Raw genomic sequence first — 19,977 nt, forward strand, 5'->3', positions numbered from 1 at the left:
ATTTATTTTTACTGTACATCTATGATTATTAAATTTTTTTCCTGATAGTACCTAGAGGGATGGAGTTAAATGAATCTGCTCTTTCAAAATCTGTTGTGATAACACTTCTACTTATTCTTGCCTTTCTTGGAAAAACAGTGTCCTTACTAATGCTTCAGAAATGATTTAGGCTTTTGTGTTAGCTGTCTGTGTTCATGTTTTGCTATCCTGGCACCTAAGTACAGATTTTTATGAAGAACAAAGTGCATACTATCATAGTGTGTCATAAAATAGTTGATGTGACAAACAGTTATACAGTTTCAGGTAAGAAACAAACTAGGAGCCAATGAAATCTTAAATAAAAACCTGCTTATTTCCAGTGTTGCATTATGAAAATGTTTTCCACTTTTAATATACTCCATTTTCTCATTCTGTCTTGCAACTGAAGACCTCAAAACAGTTTACCAAAAGTTAAACCCAGTGCCATTTCTTCACATCAAGCAATTATTAAATCTGTTTGCAGATGAATGGGTAAGTCTAGATGGATAAGCCTAGATTTGAGAAACTTTCTCTAGGCCACACTATAACTCAGAATCACAGCCAGCAGGAGAACATGAATACTGAGTATTAATCACATTTCATCTGTTAGCCAGTATATGTTGTGCCAGGTTCCAATACTGTCAACAAATACACTGGCACAGCAGTTAGATACCCCTTTGATCATGCAATTCTTTTCTGAAATTTTAAGTGCCAGTGCTACATTGCTGTTTCAATTTTGAGTGGCATAATACTACCTCAGCTTCATCATGAAAAAGGAGTTGCATGACTGTGGGAGTTCCATGTCAGTCTTAATCTTCCACTGTGTTGGTCTGATTTCAGCTCACCTGCACTTCATTTGTTACCATCCCCATGGTCCTGCGTGGCAGATCAGGACAGCATCCCGTCAAGCTGATGAGAGGAAAGAGTTTTCATAATCCTGTCAATCACTGTTCTTGTTTTGACCTCTCACATCTTGCTAAACAGGTGACCTGCTAAGCAGGCTCAAGACTAGCCATGGCCAATGTGCAGCTGTTTTTTATAGATAAAGCCAATGTAACAAATCAGACTACGGCTATAGACAAATCCTGACAATGCGTGTTTAAAGGAGCATCTCTTACTGACGTTAAACAATTATTTTTGACACTGGAGGAGACGTTGATTACAGTGGCAAGGTTTGACTTGCATTTACTGTGTAGTGATTCTAAAGGATGGCTGGATAACATGTACCATGCAGTCTTTCTTTATTGCCAGTGATTATGTACAAATCTTTCCATTTTGTATTTTCTTTGCGAAGCAAACAGAAGGGTGGATGCATGAGCTAAGAGATAATGAAGCACAGTGTGGTGTTTCAAATCTTTGCTTTTGTAGCACTAACAGAAATGGGGAGAAACAGACACAAGCATTTTTTTGTTATTTGGGTGTTTGCATGTCATTCAAACAAGATAGTGACACAGTGAACATATCAAAAGAGCAAATCAGTTGATTGTGCCATACTGATGTATTTCCATTTCAGAACTGAATCACACAAGGCAGTAGTATCATTACAGATTAAGGAGCTTATCTGGGGAAGGCAGAATGATAGCAAAAATTCACATACTGAAAGTCTTGTTTAAGCTGAAGGAAAAGGAAAAAAAATGTCTTCTTTCAAATAGCAGTTTTCACCCAGCTGATGGCTATAGCTGGTAAGGGCAGCTATTGCAGTTATTCTCTTAATATGTTCCCCTTTCCAGTGTTCTTGTGAGGACAAAGCATACTAAAATGTTTGCTTTCTTTTACAGACGGCTACCTTTTTTTTTTTTTTTCCCCTCACAGCAGGGATTCTAGCAAGGCTTGAGAAAGCAACAGGTGGGGAAAAACTGATGCAGGCATCATCTTGCTGCGTGAATTTAACCATTTTCAGTGAATGAGCAGAAAGCTAACGAGACACACAAGTGCTGCTGAAGTTTGATCTGAAGTAGACAGAGAATGAGTAAACTCTCAGCAGTAAACAGTGGCAGTGATGTGCTGGTACTACAATCTTCTCAGGAATGTCTTTATATGCTTCTAAGTGGATTGAGTGGGGAAAGTCTGCCTGTAAAAATGAATTAGGTGATGACTCAGATCTACAGCATACAATAAAATAAAACTACAACTGACTCTGACTTCACAAAATGGAATGGCAGAGGCAAATCCTTTTTTGACTAGCCCTTGCATGACAGTTTTTAAAAATGCCACGTAGGATCCAGTCTGTAGTCCAGTGTACCAAATATCTGCTATTTCAGAGAAAAGTGCATAAAATTTCATGATATACAAGTAGGGCTTTGTAAAGTTGCATGAAGGGGATGTCTGCAGTAAGAGTTCAAGCTTGTGAATGTCTTTTCAAAATAATAAAGGTCAAATAAGTCAGCTATTTTCATTAATAAATATTATTTTAAGTAATTTCACTAGTGAAATAATTAGACTCTTATTGATGAGATTCTTGGGAGAAGTACTTTTAAATGCCATGGGAACTGAATGGCAAAATCCAGATTAAAAACTACAATTACTGTCTGCAGGGCCAGTTTCCTGTCTGTCTTTTGGGTTCAAATTTTTGTACAGGGAGCAGAATGGCAGTCAGGACCGTACAGAATCAGGCTTCTCATTGTCAGAGCACTTTAAACCCTCATCTGATAAAATGAAAAGACTGAAAGCTATAAGATAGAAACAAAAAAGATGTTAAGAGAGAAAAAGAAGCAGTTTTTTCAAGCATAGTAAATATTGATTAGTGTACTGTGACATCAAGAGTGCAATAAGTCTGTAGTCTGTGTGTGAGAACAGGAAGACTTGGTTTCTCACTACTGTCTGACTGAGCTTTCAGTGCTAACTTTAAGTTTATTCCAAAACAGCCAGAACTGAACAACGATAGGTGGGAGTTCATAATTTAAAATGAATATTTGTGCCATATGGATAGTTAAAATGCAATCTGATTTTTTGCTGACACTTTCCAGTAATTTGTTTTGTGTGAGTTTGTCATGAATTGAAATCACAGCTCCATGTCTTAAAAACAAATAGTATTAATGGCCCATTGCACCAGAAGAATGGCTTTTTCAATCCAAGTGTTTGTGTATTATAAATTACAAATTATTTCTTGGTCCAATAACCAGTAAAATATTACTTACCATGTCTGCTGCAGCCGCTCTCGACAACTCAAGCTGTTTAAGTTAAATGAAACAGACTCAATAATGAACCCTGTGACAAGGAGTATTTAAAAGTCCCTGAGCTGGATTTTAATTTTAAAAGCAATTGCACTTGAGTATGTCGTGAATCGCCACTCTCTTGATTCTCCCCGTCCCACAAAATAGAGGTTTGATGCAGAGCTCATGTTAATCCAGTTCCTTGACATGAGGGAAGGGCAGAATGGCAGAACAGTGGGCACTTGTCCGAGAGCAAAGGCTGCAGCTATGGCTGGGGGGTCTGCACCACCTACCCCAGCAGTGGCTGATGCCTCCACCAGGATGGAGCTGCTGAAGGCAGAGGCTGCAGCGCAGACCTCAGGCTGCAGGACGTGCTAGGCTGCAGGACGTGCTAGGCTGCAGGACGTGCCTGGACCTTTCTCCCAGGGCAGGGACAAGCGGCAGACCTGCCTGCAAAAGGTGTGCCCAGGTGGAGGAGGACCTCATGCAGCGGTGGCTGAGCTGCAGGAGGCAGTGAGAAGGCAATGTAACGTCAGGGAGGCTGAGAAGGAGTTAGATAGCTGGTTCCAAGCGTAGTCTGCAGTGGAACCATGGCCACACAGCCAAAAACTCCCCCACCGGCACACACAGAAGGGGGGATAATGAATCATAGAATGTCCTGAGTTGGAAGAGACCCATAAGGATGATCGAGTCCAACTCCTGGCTCCACACAGGACCAGCCAAATCAGAGCATATGACTGAGAGCGTTATCCAGATGCTTCTTGAACTCAGTCAAGCTCGGTGCTGTTACCACTTCCCTGGGGAGTCTGTTCCAGTACCCGACCACCCTCTCTGTGAAGAGCCTTTTCTTGATATCCAACCTAAAACTCCCCTGTCATAGCTTCATTCCGTTCCCTCGGGTTCTATCACTGGTCACCAGAGGGAGCTGAGCAGCGCCTGCCCCTTTGCTCCCCCTCGTGAGGAAGTCGTAGGCTGTGATGAGGTCTCCCCTCAGTCTCCTCTTCTTTAGGCTGAACAAACCAAGGGACTTCAGCCTCTCCTCATACGTCTTCCCCTCTAGACCCTTCACCATCTTCGTTGTCCTCCTTTGGACACTCTCCAATAGTTTTATGTCCTTTTTGTACTGCGGCGCCCAAAACTGCACGCAGTACTCGAGGTGAGGCCATACCAGTGCAGTGTAGAGTGGGACAATCACTTCCCTAGACTGGCTAGCAATGCCATGCTTGATGCACCCCAGGATATGGTTGGCAATGAAGATCCGCCCACTGCAGGAGATTTTTATGATGAGGGTGGTGAGACACTGGAACAGGCTGGCCAGAGAAGCTGTGGATGCCCCATCCCTGGAAGTGTTCAAGGCCAGGTTGGATGGGGCTTTGGGCAACCTGGTCTAGTGGAGGGTGTCCCTGCCCATGGCAGGGGGGTTGGAACTAAATGCTCTTTAAGGTCCTTTCCAACCCAAACCATTCTATGATATTCTGGACATATTTCTTCCAGCCTGGGGCAGACCCTGCAGTTAAGGTATACAACATTGCAAGGAAACGTAAGCTGGTACCAAGTTGCAAATTGCAGCAATTCAGTGATATTGTATAAACAGCTGAATTGTTCCTGCAACTGGTGGAGAGTGGAAGGGAAAGGAAGGAGAAGGAGGCCTCAGAGGGGGGGAGCTCTGCAGTGTTCAGCAGCAGCAGATCACCATGCCACCACAGCTGTCCTACTGCCTTCCTCTGTTGATCATAAATCCCACAGACAGTCATTCTGACCATGCAGCATAGCCCTCCTGGTAGCTGTGTGACATAGCCCCGGCACGGGACCCATGCATTAATGTCCCACAAACAGCCTGCCACTGAACAGCAGCAGTGTGATGCTCCTTGTTGAACTGCCTAGTGTTAGATAATACATGTCATCCATCCTTGCCATGAGCTCAATAAATAGGTGAACTGAAGGACAGCAAACTGATTTGTTCAGTAAATCAGACATGAACATTTCTACCTCTCTAGTGTTTATTAAATTATGTTGTTGTATGCATGTTCATTCAGCAATTTTGAATTATGTTGTTTTATCATAAACACATTTTACCAAAGTTCATCACATAGTGACCCTTCTCCAGAAGTACATTCTGAATTAATTGTGCTGTCATAGAGCCAATGGCAACTGCATTATCATCCATCAGATCTTCTTTTCCTAATATAGCCTACAAAATTAATTTTATGGATTGTTGCTGTGTATTTGCAAGAAAGATTTTCAATGTTAAAAACTCCTATGTTGAGATTTATTCCCAAGTTATTTTTCATCTGTGTTTCTTAACAATAAGGTTAAAATAAATGCTTTGCTATAATTTAACTTCTAGTTAATTATTCTGTAGCAGTGCTGGCATATTAGGGATAGATAACTATGGGACATTTACTTGATCTTTTATAACAAAAAGTGTCAGATCAAGAGATCAAATACCTACAGCCTTTGTTTAACTAAACCTCACAATATCCTTGAAACAGGTGTTGAGTTATTATATGGATGTGATTTTTTTTTTCTTCTTATGGGTAGAAAAATTGAGAAACACATTGATTTGTATAGTTGCCTTGTCAGTCAAAGCTGGGTTCTGGTGTTCAAGAATACCGGCTACTGACCATTCCTCCAAGTCCTGCACATTCACTGCCTCTGGAAGTAAACTCCTGTGCCCTATGATATGATATGATATGATATGATATACATGATTAAATTCTCCACTGAGTTGATTTGAGAATTGATGCAAGAACAAGAAACAGAGGGAACAATAATGGGAATTTTTCAGAATCCACCCCATTATTGTTTTTACCACTTTATGTGCTCATTCATGAATCAATTTGGAGTGTTCATCTTTTTATCTGCATTCAGACTTTTTACATTATTTGTTACAGAGATTTCTACAGATACAGGCGGTTTACATATGTTTCTTTTGATATGCGGACTTCGAAGAGTCAAAGACCCTCTGTATTTAGTAGATGTATTTTCAGGTAGGTACTGTTATTTAAATACTTGTTTTGTCCCTGGATTCAGATGCATTTCTTTGAATGTTTCTAAGTTTGACATAAGCTGTTTTATTCATTGCAGAAAACTTCATAATATATTTACTTTTAAAAAAAGAAATGCTCATGTAACCATTGATCTGTTCAACACATTATTTCTGTGCTGCGTCTTTTCCTGCCTGCTGGGAATAACAGAGCATTAAAATCAAAGCAATGTTTGATGATTTTTACTTGCTGGGAAAACTATTTTGCTGTTACATACAATATTAATGGAAGACAGAAGAAGAGTTCACCTACTTCAAAATAACTTTTTAATCTTACTGTCCCATGGCTGTTACACTGATTTGCATGTGTGTTAATTAATATCATTGAAGTTACAAGCAAATTTTACCACCCATCGTTATGGCTCAACACTGTAAACTAGGCTGAAGATTTCTCGTAGTCAAGTACATGAATGTTTTGCTGAGTTCTGTTTGTCTCTGTAAAAGGTTCAGGTACTCCAAGTCGGAAATTTAGCCTCCACTATTCAGCTTACTTTTATAAGCCTCTACTGCCTTGTGACGCTTAGTAACAAATGTAGTTTATTAAAGTCAAGTAACTAGTTTTGTTCTATTCTGGTATTGAAAGAGCAGCAGATTTCTCTTGTGCGTATAACTGAGTATTAACTGTAGTGGTTGCAGTTGCTTCCACATGTTCCTTTACATAGGAAAAATTCAAATTATTTTGTCTTATTGGCCAGAGTCACTGCATTATATAGAGCGTTGTTCTCTTGAGATAATTCAAAATTAATATCTGAGCTTAGTTAAATTACCCTTGAATCATAAGAGATTGCATGAAGCAGCAATGCTAAATACTAACTTTCAGTTATGCTAATCATTTGAATTCTGACGAGTAATGTGAGGGCTGAGCATGAAATCTGGTGCACATTCAGTCTTTTAAGTAGTAATACAGTATTTGCCTATTCTTCTTTATTCATGCAGCTATTTACATTGATTTCAGAGGAAGAATTAAACTAAAAATTAATAATTTTGAGTAATAAAAAAGATATTCCTCTCCTGTTTTAGACTGGCACAGAAAGGATCCCAGTGTCCATCTGGGCATAATTGGACCTGCAGTAAGTTGCTGTTGTAATTTTTATTTCATTTGTATATTTATTCCTAAATACTTCCATTTACTTGCATCTGAATATTGGAATAATTCTTTCCAAACTGAACCCGAGTCAGAGGACTTCTAACTGTTACAGAGATAAGAAGTACAAACCTAGCAGTTGTAAAGGCTGTTCACAACAGGTCTAAACCGTGGAAGTGGAAGCGATTCTAGTGCTCGGACTTCCAAAGTTCAGAGTTCTGCTGTCAGCTAAAAGGCCTCCTCACTCAGCATGGGCTCTGCTTTTGCACTGCAAAAGGGAAAGCAGCTAAGCGGGCTTTTCTGAGAGGATAAGCACTAAGGTAGCCCAACTCTATTCAGTTAGGCTTGTATTAATGCAAACTGTTATCAATAGCGTTAAAATAGTTTACAGCAGCTGTAGATTTGTTTTACATATACTGATATTCTTTGTTTAGAAGACTTGGGCTAGTTTTATAAAGAGCATTTGCAGCTGGATTACTATAATTTTATGTCCAGCTCAAGCACATGACTTTATAATGCTATTAATCTATTATGGTCTCTTAGAACAAAACATTTAATGTATCATTTGACTACAGAAACAACTTTTGAAGATAAAAAGTGTCAAAATATTTGAATTCTAATATTAGCTTCTATTTTTATACCTATGGGATAGTACAAAATTTTCTTAGAGAATCAGAAAGTATTAAAAATGTGAACTCTTGCAAATAAAATATTAGAAATGCCTATTTCAATATGAATAATTTATAAATGAACCTATCAAATATTTTGAAAGGCAACTGTTGCCATCGAGAATAATTTTTTTAGCAGGTATTGTTAATGAGGGTTTTTAATACTGTGAAGGTGATATCAGATGCTCATTATCCCTGTTCTTACATCTTTTGTTCACATGGAGTTCGCATCTTTGTTCCATTCCATTTAGGTTTTGATGCCATTTCTGGTAGTCTCATTTGTGCACAATTAACAGTTGTCAGCAGGTGCAAAATGATGCTAGGTTTCTGTCTGACACCAGACAGCAAGGACAGAGCTTGAGCTGGCAAATAGAATTGGTGAAGTCTGTTACACATTTAGAATCTGAGTGCACTAAAGCCTCATACAGATATCTGAGAGTGAAGATGGGGTTAAATAAAATAAATAAAATCAGAAACGGAGTTATTCTTATATGCCCACATCTCAGATTAAGCTTAGAGTTGGTAGCATTCCTTCCAAATGAATTATATGTATTTTAGTAAAAGTGCTGGCCATTATTAATGTGAGATTTCATGTTTTGCCGCTAAGTCATAAAGATCCCGTTTAACAAATTTGGAAGTTACAACTTGTGATTCTGTCTTTTCACAACAGGGTCAATCAGCTAAATGGCAGCTCTTCTGTGACCGCTAACTCTCTTTAGATAAAACGTACAGTTGGGTTGCTGTCTCAAAATGTTGTCATGAGTTTCTCAGCAGTGGTTTGCTTTTCATGAAGCATCAGCTCCTGGAAGAGTTTAAAATCAAAACTATCGCAGTCATTATTATGAAATAATCTTCTTCTATTTGTGGAGAAAGGTTTGAGAATGTGGGCTTAGGAAGCAAGAAGATAAACAATAAAAGTATTGAACCCTCCCAACTCCACCCCATAATTTTTAAATCAAGTAGCATGGTTTTTGAGAAGGTAAGAAGACTGAATGTCTCTGAAGAGGGAAGCATGCACCACTTGAGCCAAGTCTGAGTATGTCTGTTCTGAATGCTTAAAAGGGTTGCTTAAATTTTCTGCCAGTCCTTTCTTTTCTAATGGTCTCTTAAAACTTGATCTTTGAGTATCCACCATTGTTTCCAGTTATTTCCACTTTGAGATCTGTTTGATTTCACCTGCAGAAACTGAGGCCTTTAGAAAGGAACCATCCATGAACGAGTAAATGTTTTTTATGATTTCTGTTAAGTATAGTGCTGAAAAAGTGCAGAACTACAAAATGCATGGTTATTTTCAGAACCATGAGAGAAAGATGAATATTTCCCAAATCTCAGTCTAACCAATACTCTACCAAAATATTTTCTAGCGCAGTATTTGCTGTGGGCCAGATCCTCAACAGTAGCGACTGCACTGTAAATTGGTGAGGGAGAGGGGAAAAGATGCCTCTGAGCCACCAAAGCACTTCTCCTAATTCTGTGCAAAACGAGGTTCATTGCCACAGCTTCCCACAGCCCAGCTGGAGCTGCAGGGACACTGTCCTGCTTCTTCTGCTTCTAGGATGTTGCCTATGTCAAGGGAACATACTTTATGCTAGGCTAACAAAACTAATTGCAGGACTTTGAAAAAAGAAATTGGTTGTGCTGCAAATATATCCATAGGAGCAGAAGGCTTGAAAAGGCAGCCTGTAGCCTTAATCTAACTAGTGGAAAAGGTATGAGTAGGCAGCTGTGTCACAGGAAACAAACTCTTGCTGATGCTAAAAGGGTACTAAAAGCTTCAGTGTTTCATCTGGGTAATGTGTTCGTGTCCCTCTCTAAGTCTCATCTCTGATTCATCTTCACATGAGCCTGAAAACTTGCAGGCAGTCTGTTTTATAAGAAAATAAATAAAACTGGAATTGGCAAATAAGAACTATTTTCCTATTTTCTCATTCAGTTTTGTTCTTTCTAAATTTTGAGACATAGGATTTTATTTTTTAAACTTGTTTTTACATTTTTATTTTATCTGCATTTTTTTCCACACTAATACACAAAATGATTTGGAAGTGAACTGGTGTGGAAGGCAAATCTAGAGTAGGTGTAATGAAGCTGTGCTTTCGAATCAAAAGATGCACTTGCTGCCTCCAGTGAGGATTTTAAACATTTCAGTCATCTTTTTAAATTTGCTTCACTTTTTCATAAGCTAACGTCTTTACGGTAAGCTACCAGAAATAACCCTGTGGCAATGCATAGGCGGGATCAAGGACTGAACCTCCTTAAAACAATTTAAAACATATTTCTCCCATAGTACTAAAATATTGCTAAAGGATGAAAATAAATCTCAGTTCTATTGGTATTCAGCTCTACTTGCCTTATTCGTGTTACTTATCAAACCGCAAAATCTTAAGAAAATCGGTGCCACTATCTGTGAAGCAAGTCATGTTTATTGTGAATGTTTAAAAAAAGCACATGAAGATTATATTAATTAGGAATATAAAGAACAAAAGGCCCACCCACTGGTTTCTGCTTTGCTTCCATAAGATTACAACCTTTTCCCTGCATTTTCTATGCATGATTGTCTCAAATGGTACAATGTAAGTAATGTGGCAGGATTGGATCCTGTATATTGTACAATTTTTAGCATTTATTTCCTCTTCCAGTTTTTCATTTCTGTAATGAAATTTGAAACAATAGGAGATTTTCAGCAGCTCTATATTCCAATAATAGAAGCTTATGAAACTTCTAAAAAAGTTAAGGCCATAAAACTTGTGACTAGCTGTTGGGTAACCTCTTGAAGCCCACTTTGGACTTTCTGCACAATTCTTAACTGTTCTTGTAGACAGTACAGAATATTGCTGTGTTTGTAATTGCACTGTTTTTCACTGTCCGGTATTTTTTCATCTGTCTGACTTCTTTCCATGCCTATCGAGACCGTTTTAGTTGAATATCTGCCTCCACAGATGGAGGGACCTATTGGGTCACGTAGCCCATCTCTTTATAATGGATGGCTCCTACCTACGGTATGTTTTCTGCGCTAGTTCTAAAATGAAACAGCTGTTGACACAACTAAACTAAGCAACTAGAGGAAGTCTAATAACCTGCTCCAGAACATCCTAGAGCACAACAATGAGGAAAATCAGATAGGAGACAAAGATACAATTTCAAATTCTTTAGCCTGCTGAGAAATATGAAATTCTGCCAGTGACATCCTGAATAAGTGTCCTACTCACTAAGATAGTTTTTAAAAGGTAAGAGCTACTGCTACCATTAAGCTGACAACTCTTCTAACGCTTTTTTTGTCGAAACCTCACAAACCTGAGCAATTGAGCAAATTCTTCCTACCCATATTGAATATGCTTGCAGATACAGCGTTTCACTCTTTAGTACTCTGGATGATACTCTGACAGAAATGTAAATGTACAAAGATCTGGTTTTCCCTACAAAGTCTAGAGGCCCACAGTAGCCCAGCACTAAAATGAAGATGTTTCTGCACCGTTGCTTCTGTCTGAGTTAATTTTTATATGACAGCAATTTAATATAGTGTGTTTATAGAAGATTTTCCAGATTTTGATCGTAGTAGGCCCTGTGCTTAACAGGCACCTTCATTGTTGTGCAGCGTTTGGTCTGTGACTTTCCGCATTGTCAAACATGTCTCAGATGTTTCTTTGTCTGTCAGCAGAGTAGAACTTCCTGAACAGTATATCTGGTTCTGGTAGGTGTGGTTTCTTGCTCTGTGCCCACTCTCTTTTCCATGTGTCATCTTATCTGATCTGTTCTGATCGAAACTATTCATACGACACAAGCTGCCATCCTCTGATCTCTGCTAAATTGATTAAATGTGCAGCGCTCTGAAGGATCTTCCTCTGGATGGATGATTTTTTTAACAAAAGATGATAGGTAACTGATGATCACATTTACGTGCTACGTTGATAGGTAAAAAAATGTGGCAACAAACACTCTACCTGCGGAAGAACTGGATCACAGAGACATTTTGGGTAGAAGAAAGATACTTTTCAGTAGCTTTTTCTGCGACAGTGCTAAGTTCCTGAGCATCCTGCCATAGTCAGTTGGCTTTGGAAGCATTCACATCTTTTAAGTGCATTTCCAACTTAGTGAACAGCTTATGTTGTATCTAATTTCTGTTATACTGAGCCTGTGGTTAGATAACTGTGCCCCCTCAAGTTTCTAAATGTAGCTCAAGGGGATCACTTCTCTAAGTCATTGCTACACCCATCCTAAAAGTAATATTTTAACTGAATTCTCATATTCAGGCCAGGTTTCTTGGAATATCTACCAATAGATGAATACAGCTTAAAGGATTGTTCTGTTTATATGGCAGATGGCAATTTCTTGGCTTCCACAGAAGTAGATGGGATAGAAATTAATATCTTACAAATTTTATGAGTCACAGACTGTAGTTTTTCTCATCCTTCTAAAAGTAGAAGAGCAGAAGACCATATCCCACTGCTCATTAAATCACTTGCAAGTACTCCATTGATTTTAATGGAAACAGAGTATAGTTCCTCATGAGAGGAACTCAGCATCAAAATAGTACTTTGGGAAAAAAGCTGAAAAGGTATTTATAAAGAAATAGCAATTGTGAAGTTCAGTATGAAATATCCAAGGAACCTGTGACAAGACATACTGGTTTGGTGTATGGATCTGTGTCATGCTCTGTCGCCAGGATCAGGCAGTGCTTCAGGAAAGGACACTTGATTTTCCCCCACTGCTGTTACTAAAAATACTTTCTTAAGCAGTTATGCAAGCCTTTTATTTCTTGCATTCAGTAGGAATTCATTCCTTAGTGCAGGAGTGATTCACATGAATCTTTTAATTCATGAAGCTCTGGTTTTATGAAATAATTAATCTGTGTTCAAAGTACACAATCATAGTTATAAATAAATTCTTACTTTTTTCCAAGAGGTTTCTAAAATGCTTTGTGAGTGTTCTCTAACTTATAATGTGAAAAAAAACCCCAGAATATTAATGTGTTAAAAAAATAAGCCATGTTGTTCCCAGTACTTAGAACTGCTGTGTGCTGCACAAGCTATCATAAATTAAGCTAATCTAGTCATTCAGCCTTAATAAAAAAATCTAGTTCTGTTCTTCATGTCTAGTTAAGGATTTCAAAGTTCTGTTTATTTCTTTTTATCATGTTAAATGAAATTAGCAGACATAGTTACACTTTGTGAATAAACCTGCTGGAGTTAATTGCCCAGCTTAGACAACTTTTTAATAACACTAGCACGCTTTCATGTTAGACTGTATTTTAGGATTTTGTGTTTATTAGTTTTCAAACAAATGTTTGACTGTCTCAGTTTATGTGTGGATTGCTTCCTGTGTTAACTAAAGCCTGAAAAGTTGCTTTTCTTCCTCACGTTGGTTACTCCATACATAAAGGGACAGACAATTGCTTGGCACATCAGTGTACTGTTCCTCACTTAGACAGTGAGTTGTCAAATCGGTCATTTGAATCACGTTAGCCTTAGCAGAGTCATCTGAAAACAGTCATTCATGTTAAATAACTCTAGCTCTAATTAGAACCTGCAGCCAGAGGGATGTCAGGGGAGAAGAAATGGAACCTCCCCTTCTGACAGTAGCCCAAAGCTACACTGCATTAGAGTAGTCACTTAAGGATTTAGAGTGGAGTAGTCAATTCACGCTCTGCTATACTGGGCACTCACACCCCCCCCCAGCTGGATATTCTAAGTGTCAATCACTCACAAGAGCATTTGGCTGAAAAGTCAAATGTAACTACCAAATTACAGATCTGTGGTATGATTTTAAAGCTCAGCACATTCATACATTTAAATATTTTAGTTAAAAATATGCTAAAATTTATTTTTATTTTCTGGATGTTTCAAACATATGCTAAAGTAACGCCATATACCTGTGTGTATATTCCTTTCTAGGTTGATCCATTTTTTACGAGCGAAGTTAAGGAAAAAGTTAATAGGTAAGAAGCCTTTATCTTGCTTCAGCTGAATGAAAGCAGTTGGCTGAATAGCCTTTTTAGATCATGTGCATAAATGCTCTTTGGATCTACAAATGAACATAAATGCACAACTCTAACAAATGTGGTCTGATAATTTGGCATTTAACGTTCTCAGACAAGGTATTCTACACATTTTAAATTTTAGAATAACCAGTAGATGTCTTCATGTTTTGTGTTACATCTGATTCAGAATTAGGTGTAATTTATATTTATTATTCTTCTTGGATGTTTTCCAATTCCATTTTTGAGAATGTTTTTGTTTCCTGTCAGGTTATTCATGGGAAACATAGCTCCTGAATCAGGCATTTATACTCCAGTTGATACAGTATTTATCTCTGCAGAAGCTGGATGTTACTGCACAATCAGAAAAGCAGTATTTAACAAAGTCCAGTTGACAGGGAGCTGGTCTTAATGTCAAATGCACTTGTGTTTCCATCTGGCTTAGTGATCTCATGTGAGGTTAAAAAGGCAGAAAACTGGCTCATCAAGCAAGGAGATGCTGGCTTTTTCAAAACGGTCACCAGCCTTAAAGCTCTCATTCACTTCATCTGAGACTGAACACCTAATTAGCCCGTTCTTCTACCCTTCACCTTGATTCAGTTGACCTTGATTAATCTGAGGAAGGTGAGGACAGTAGAAATGTCAGAAGACATTCAGAAGACAAGAGTGCTTATAACAAAAGAGGAAGCAGAATAGATCTTTCAGAACCAGATTTCATCGCCAAAAGCCAGCATCTGAAAAGTCAGTGTCTCCTGCAGTTGACCATTCTGATGATCTTGCTCCATTTCCCTAAGTATTTAAACTGAGTGTTTGTCATAAATATCTGCATGCATACCCCCTCTATTACACAAGTTCTTTAAGGAAAATTGCACTCCTACCCATTGAACTCAGATCCTTCATTTATGAGACCAATTGTGGTTAACAGAGCATGGTGTAAAGTGCTCAACTATAAAACTCCAGAACAACAGACAATGAAGTGGCAGATAGCAATGTATACTGTATTGAGTTTATAACCATATAGAAAGCTACCGAAAAAATGGTCAAGTGGCTTGCCCCTGGGCAAGCGATTGTTAGCATCAGAACCATGCCTGAATTGCTCTGACCACCTTCCGTCTTTGCCCTAAGTTTTAGGAAGAATTGTTAGAGCAGGTTCTTAGGAGGTGTCCTGTTTGTGTGCATTTGATTTCTAGGGCGCCTGGAGTACATTTATTACCGGAGGTGCCACAAGATGATCTTCATGCTGCTATGAAAAGGTGCTTTGCTGTGGTGAACAGCTCCATTTCAGAGGGGATGTCTGCTGCAATTCTGGAGGTAATTGCATCTTAGCGGTAAGGTTTTTCAGTGAGGTTACAGTGATCTGAAATCACCTTTTATCACTGGAAATGTGTGTCAACATTTTATGTCCATGTTTCAAAGCTACTAAAGACAAAACTAAAATATGTCTTTTTGTGAGTGTTAGTAATTAAGGTTTTCTTCCTTTGAACTGACAGATTTTTATGCTTTGTCTATTTATTTTTTAAAGGACAGAATGTAATTTTATCAATCCTGTTAAATTAACAATACCAACCTGCGATATAAGAATTGTTCTGATTTACTGGGGTTGTCACTATTCTTGATCAACATCCACTTCCTTATAATATTGCTAGAATAGACTTTCATTTATTTTTACATCCTTTCAAAAAGCAATCTAAGACCTGTATTTGGTTATTTAATTCTGAAATGATTAATGAATAAATGACATGCTCGGTTAATTTTTTTGCCATCAGTATTGAAAATTAATAACCAGGTTTATTTCATACCAGTCAAAGTAGGGTGCTGCTTAGTATCAAATGCTTTCTAGGAAAACAAAAAAAAAAAGTACTTGAAGTTCTTTGGGCAAACGCCTTCTACTATTCCATTTTTTTTGGTGACTGCTGAATGTTGGTTCATGATGATCTCAGAAGATCACAGAAACTATTACATGATTTGTATTCATGAATCTCCTATTTCTGTTTCTAATGAGTAATTGCATGTTGCATTTCCAGCATGTTTTTCTTCCACACATCTGAAAGTCCTTCATAAGTAAGAACTAAGTGAGCATTGTAAGAATTATGAAAGTTAGGTGGTAGTAAGATAGCAAATGTGTATTTCCTTTCTAAAATGGCAGTGCTCAGAGGTGGAAGCAGATGCTGTTTCACAGCACCAATACTTTATAAAAAACAATTGCTACAGACTGTGACGTTTCCAAACTTATCAGTGTGGCAGGCCAGACAAATTTTTTGTCTTTGGTAGTTGAGATGAAATGGAGCATACCAACACAGTACACAGTCACAACTAAGTCAGTGACTCACAGAAGTAAAAGTTAATTAACTGTCACCTCCTCCTCACCAGTTACACGTTCCCTTCAGGACCACTCACATAACAGTTGACCAAAAATCAGTCTGATTTACTTCCTGAGAATGTCAGTGAGTTAGAAAGGATGAGGAAAAAATCAAACCAGAAAGACTGTTAAGAGACACAGCATCTGCAACAGAAGTGCAAGCATGCTTGGCCTGATACAAGTCGTTATGCAAACTTAGGACTGATGGGACAATTGGTATAATTTTCCCCCAAAATTTCCCCATCAGATTTGAGCAGTTAAAAGGCACATTCCTTAGCTTTTATCAGGAGAGGGAGCAATCTTGTTAGTTCTGTGCCTTAACAAATATGTGGTAACTCAAAGCAAAAAGACAGTGCTAGTTTACTTCAGAGGTAATGTTGAGCCTGCTTCAGGAATTATTGATTTTTGCTCTTTTGAAGTTGCAATTCTGACAAGTTTTGAATCTGATAACTATAAGACTAAATCAACAAGGAAAGTTTTTATTTGAGCTCTCCTCTGTGTGGCTGAACTACTCAATTATCCTATCAGGGCTATTAAATAGTCAAATACCACCTCTAGTGGAAGACTGTCCCTTAAGTTTTGGCTACACAGTTATGTTGAGTAATTTATTCCCAATTCATACCCAGACCTGTCAAAAACCCCCAAAACCAAACCTCCCTCCTCCAACAACTGTTTTTCTCACTGAAAACGACTACACAAACAGAATAGTAAACACTTCCTGTTCTATTTCTCTTCTTTCTCTAAGAATTACAAGACTATTCTGGCAAAAGAGCATTCTATGCAGGATGTCTTTATACACACTTGCAGCATTAGTTTCCTCCATTTTGATGTTTTTCTTACATCAGAAAAAAGTATATACTAGGATGAATCATCAAGAAGTATTCATTTTATTTTTCATGCTGAATTTATTTCTATATATATAGATGTATTTTTATACTTATATAGTAGATTAGTTAGTCTTACTTTTTTATCTTACATGTAGCTGTGCAATTCATGTCCTAGGCTAGTCTTATGATTGATACATTTAATTCTACTGAAGACACTACCTTTACTAAAAATTATTCAACATTTAATCTACCTTTAAGTCTTAATCTGAGTTTGACAGCTAAACATGCTAAAATAAACTGGCAAATGTCCATAGTGGAAAAATTAAATTCTTCTAAGTGCAAGACTTGACCTATGGTAGGCTGTTAGCTACTTCCTTGTACATGATAACTTTCTTCAAAAGAAGAGAAAAAGGTCCTGTTCTCCTTTCTTCTGTTATTACATTGGTGGAATAATTTCAAACCTAATAGTCAGGTTTGGTTTGCGTTCATGCATAGTCATGTGTTGAAAATAAAATGCAACTTCAAATATTCCAAAGTGGAATATTTCCTCCTGGAACCCTCACTCTCTGCCTTGCTTTTCTACCAGAAATTACCAGTGCTAGCAAACAGTCAGCAGATGAGAAGACATGCAAGCTTTCGAGCTGTCACCGTTCACATTTTGCCACTACCCATTTCATTTTATATTGCTACATCAGGATATGAGCAGCTAGCTGAAATATCTACCATAGTTTCTCAAGTAAGACACTTCTGCTGCTGTGGTGCTGCCTCTTGAACCATCAGGACCATGCTCATGTGGAGGTGTGCTCAGCATCCTGACAGTTTTGCTCTCGCAGTCCCACATTCTGTTCAGAAGTATGGGGCTGCTGGTTAGTGAGATGGTAGCTGAGAGCTGCTCACCTTTCGTGGGAGGTATTATGTGGCTGCTCCTACTCTGTACAGTTATATAAGAATTATTATAGAGAACTGTAAAAAGGCTACATATTCTTGTTTGGAAATGAGAAATTCTCTTCACAGAGAGAGAAAAATAAATCCGTAACCATAGATGTAACCCATTTCTTTTCACCAGCCTCAGTACTATAGTGGCCTTTTTGAATAGTGGAAGAAAGACAGCCTAATCTCTGAACTGCTAACTCATGATAACTTGGAGTTTATCATGGAAGTCAAGTAACAGTGATTAAAAGAGCTGCCACACCTTCAGAAGCCTGAGCATGATAGTTCAGGTGCATATTGGCTACAAGCAGATGAGTTACCAGTTACAGGTGCAAAGTGAAATCTTGCATTATAGGAAGGAAAGCTGATAGACATGGCACAGGTGTTGGGAGATAACAGCTGCGGTCCCAGCTGAGTCAGGATTTTCTACAAGCAGAATTATGTCTTTCGTTATCTCTTGAGCACCTACCTGAAGCTTGCCCTTTTTAGTACCTCAGACCTGTTTGAATTCTTCGTCTAAAGTTATAAGTGTTTTGGTATTGTATGTCTGTTTACTAGACAGTTGTATGGTGGGATTTGATGACATCCTTATAAAATATCCTACTGTAAAAATCTCTGTCTCAGAGGAAGTGTCAGTCTAATAAAGTCAAGTCCCTGCTTGAGGTGGCCAGCAGTAGGAAGGGACATCTGTTAAGCTCTTGTTAAATTAATAAGGCAGAAAACTATGTATAAAAATCTCTTGGTCCTAGGCTGGAGATAACATCTTGCTTGAATTTGGAAATGCAACTTGCTTTCTTTTTAAAGTTCAAAATTTAACAAGGTCATGAATCTATAAACAGTATTTTAGTATGAGATAAATATATAATAGATAAATGAGATAAATATATAATCATACCTCTTTCAACTTGCCTTAAGGTATGAAAGAACTAGAAAGCATAACTAATTACTTCGTCATCTAGTACTGATATCGCAGAGATTTTGCTGTAACTGATCTATTTTTTTGTTTGGCATTTGAAGAAGAGAAAACAAGCATTATAGCAAGTGTTTAAAATACATCTCTTCTCAGAAAGCTCAGGAGTTCTGCATGTTCCTGGGCATGTGATGGTGAAGCAGGCACTACTGCAGGAAAATTTTATATGTTCTCTATATAGTTTGTAAGAAAAAGATTTTGATGCTAGCACCATTTCATCAGAGTAATTTTTTGGTCCTCTCAAGAGTATTCCAACTATTGTAAAATCATTAGACTGTTACGCTTTTACAAAGAAAAAAAAAATTTAAAAAATCATCATAGAAAAGGAAGATGGCCAGATTCTATTCTGCTGTAGGGCAAAATCCAGTCTTAGACAACATGTGAAGTACTGGCCTAGTAGTTTGGAATATAAGCCACAGCAAGCTATAAAAACAAACAAAAAAAATAATGAAAGGATGTTGTAAACCAGTAAAATTGAAGAGGGGACAACAAAAAGATGCATAGACTAGGAGGAAGAAAATGAGGGACAATCCAGAAGATAAAATAGTAAATAAAACCTGTATTTACTCTGTAAGCCTTGTACTGCTGGTTAGAAATGCTTATTGTGTAACATGCTTCCAAAGCTGAAATTTACACCCTGCATCCTTCTGAAATAGCATTAAAACACATTTGCAGTCAGAATAATGTAACAAAACAGATGGCCAATGGACTAAAATGTTATTTTATGCTATTATTTGTAGAACCTAGGTCAGTAAATAACACCTCTTTTCAACAATGCAAATGATTCTTTTTACTGCTTAAAAATAGACTATCTAAATTAAATTCTAAGCCACTTCATGCAGAAATTATTACAGCTCAATCCATTTGTTTAAGGCTAGCTGGTATAAAGCCAGCCCCTCATCTTATGCATTTGGCCATCTGTTCTGTCTTTCAGTAGCAATAATTCATTGGT

At 37.9% G+C, this 19,977-nt stretch overlaps 1 protein-coding gene across 2 annotated transcripts in view; it reads left to right on the top strand.

Annotated features, from left to right (window-relative positions):
- The window catches only part of GLT1D1 (glycosyltransferase 1 domain containing 1), a 60,933-nt gene that overhangs the window by 28,020 nt on the left and 12,936 nt on the right, over positions 1-19,977 (top strand). For both annotated transcript variants that reach the window (XR_012838077.1, XM_075769167.1), the window contains exons 7-10: positions 6,065-6,160; positions 7,237-7,286; positions 13,857-13,900; positions 15,130-15,250. Coding sequence is in view for 1 of the 2 variants with exons in the window: in XM_075769167.1 (XP_075625282.1) it covers positions 6,065-6,160; positions 7,237-7,286; positions 13,857-13,900; positions 15,130-15,250 (311 nt within the window). In the remaining variant the exon portion in view is untranslated. The remainder of the gene's footprint in view (positions 1-6,064; positions 6,161-7,236; positions 7,287-13,856; positions 13,901-15,129; positions 15,251-19,977) is intronic.

This window comes from Balearica regulorum, chromosome 17, assembly GCF_011004875.1.
Source record: "Balearica regulorum gibbericeps isolate bBalReg1 chromosome 17, bBalReg1.pri, whole genome shotgun sequence".
NCBI lineage: Eukaryota > Metazoa > Chordata > Aves > Gruiformes > Gruidae > Balearica > Balearica regulorum.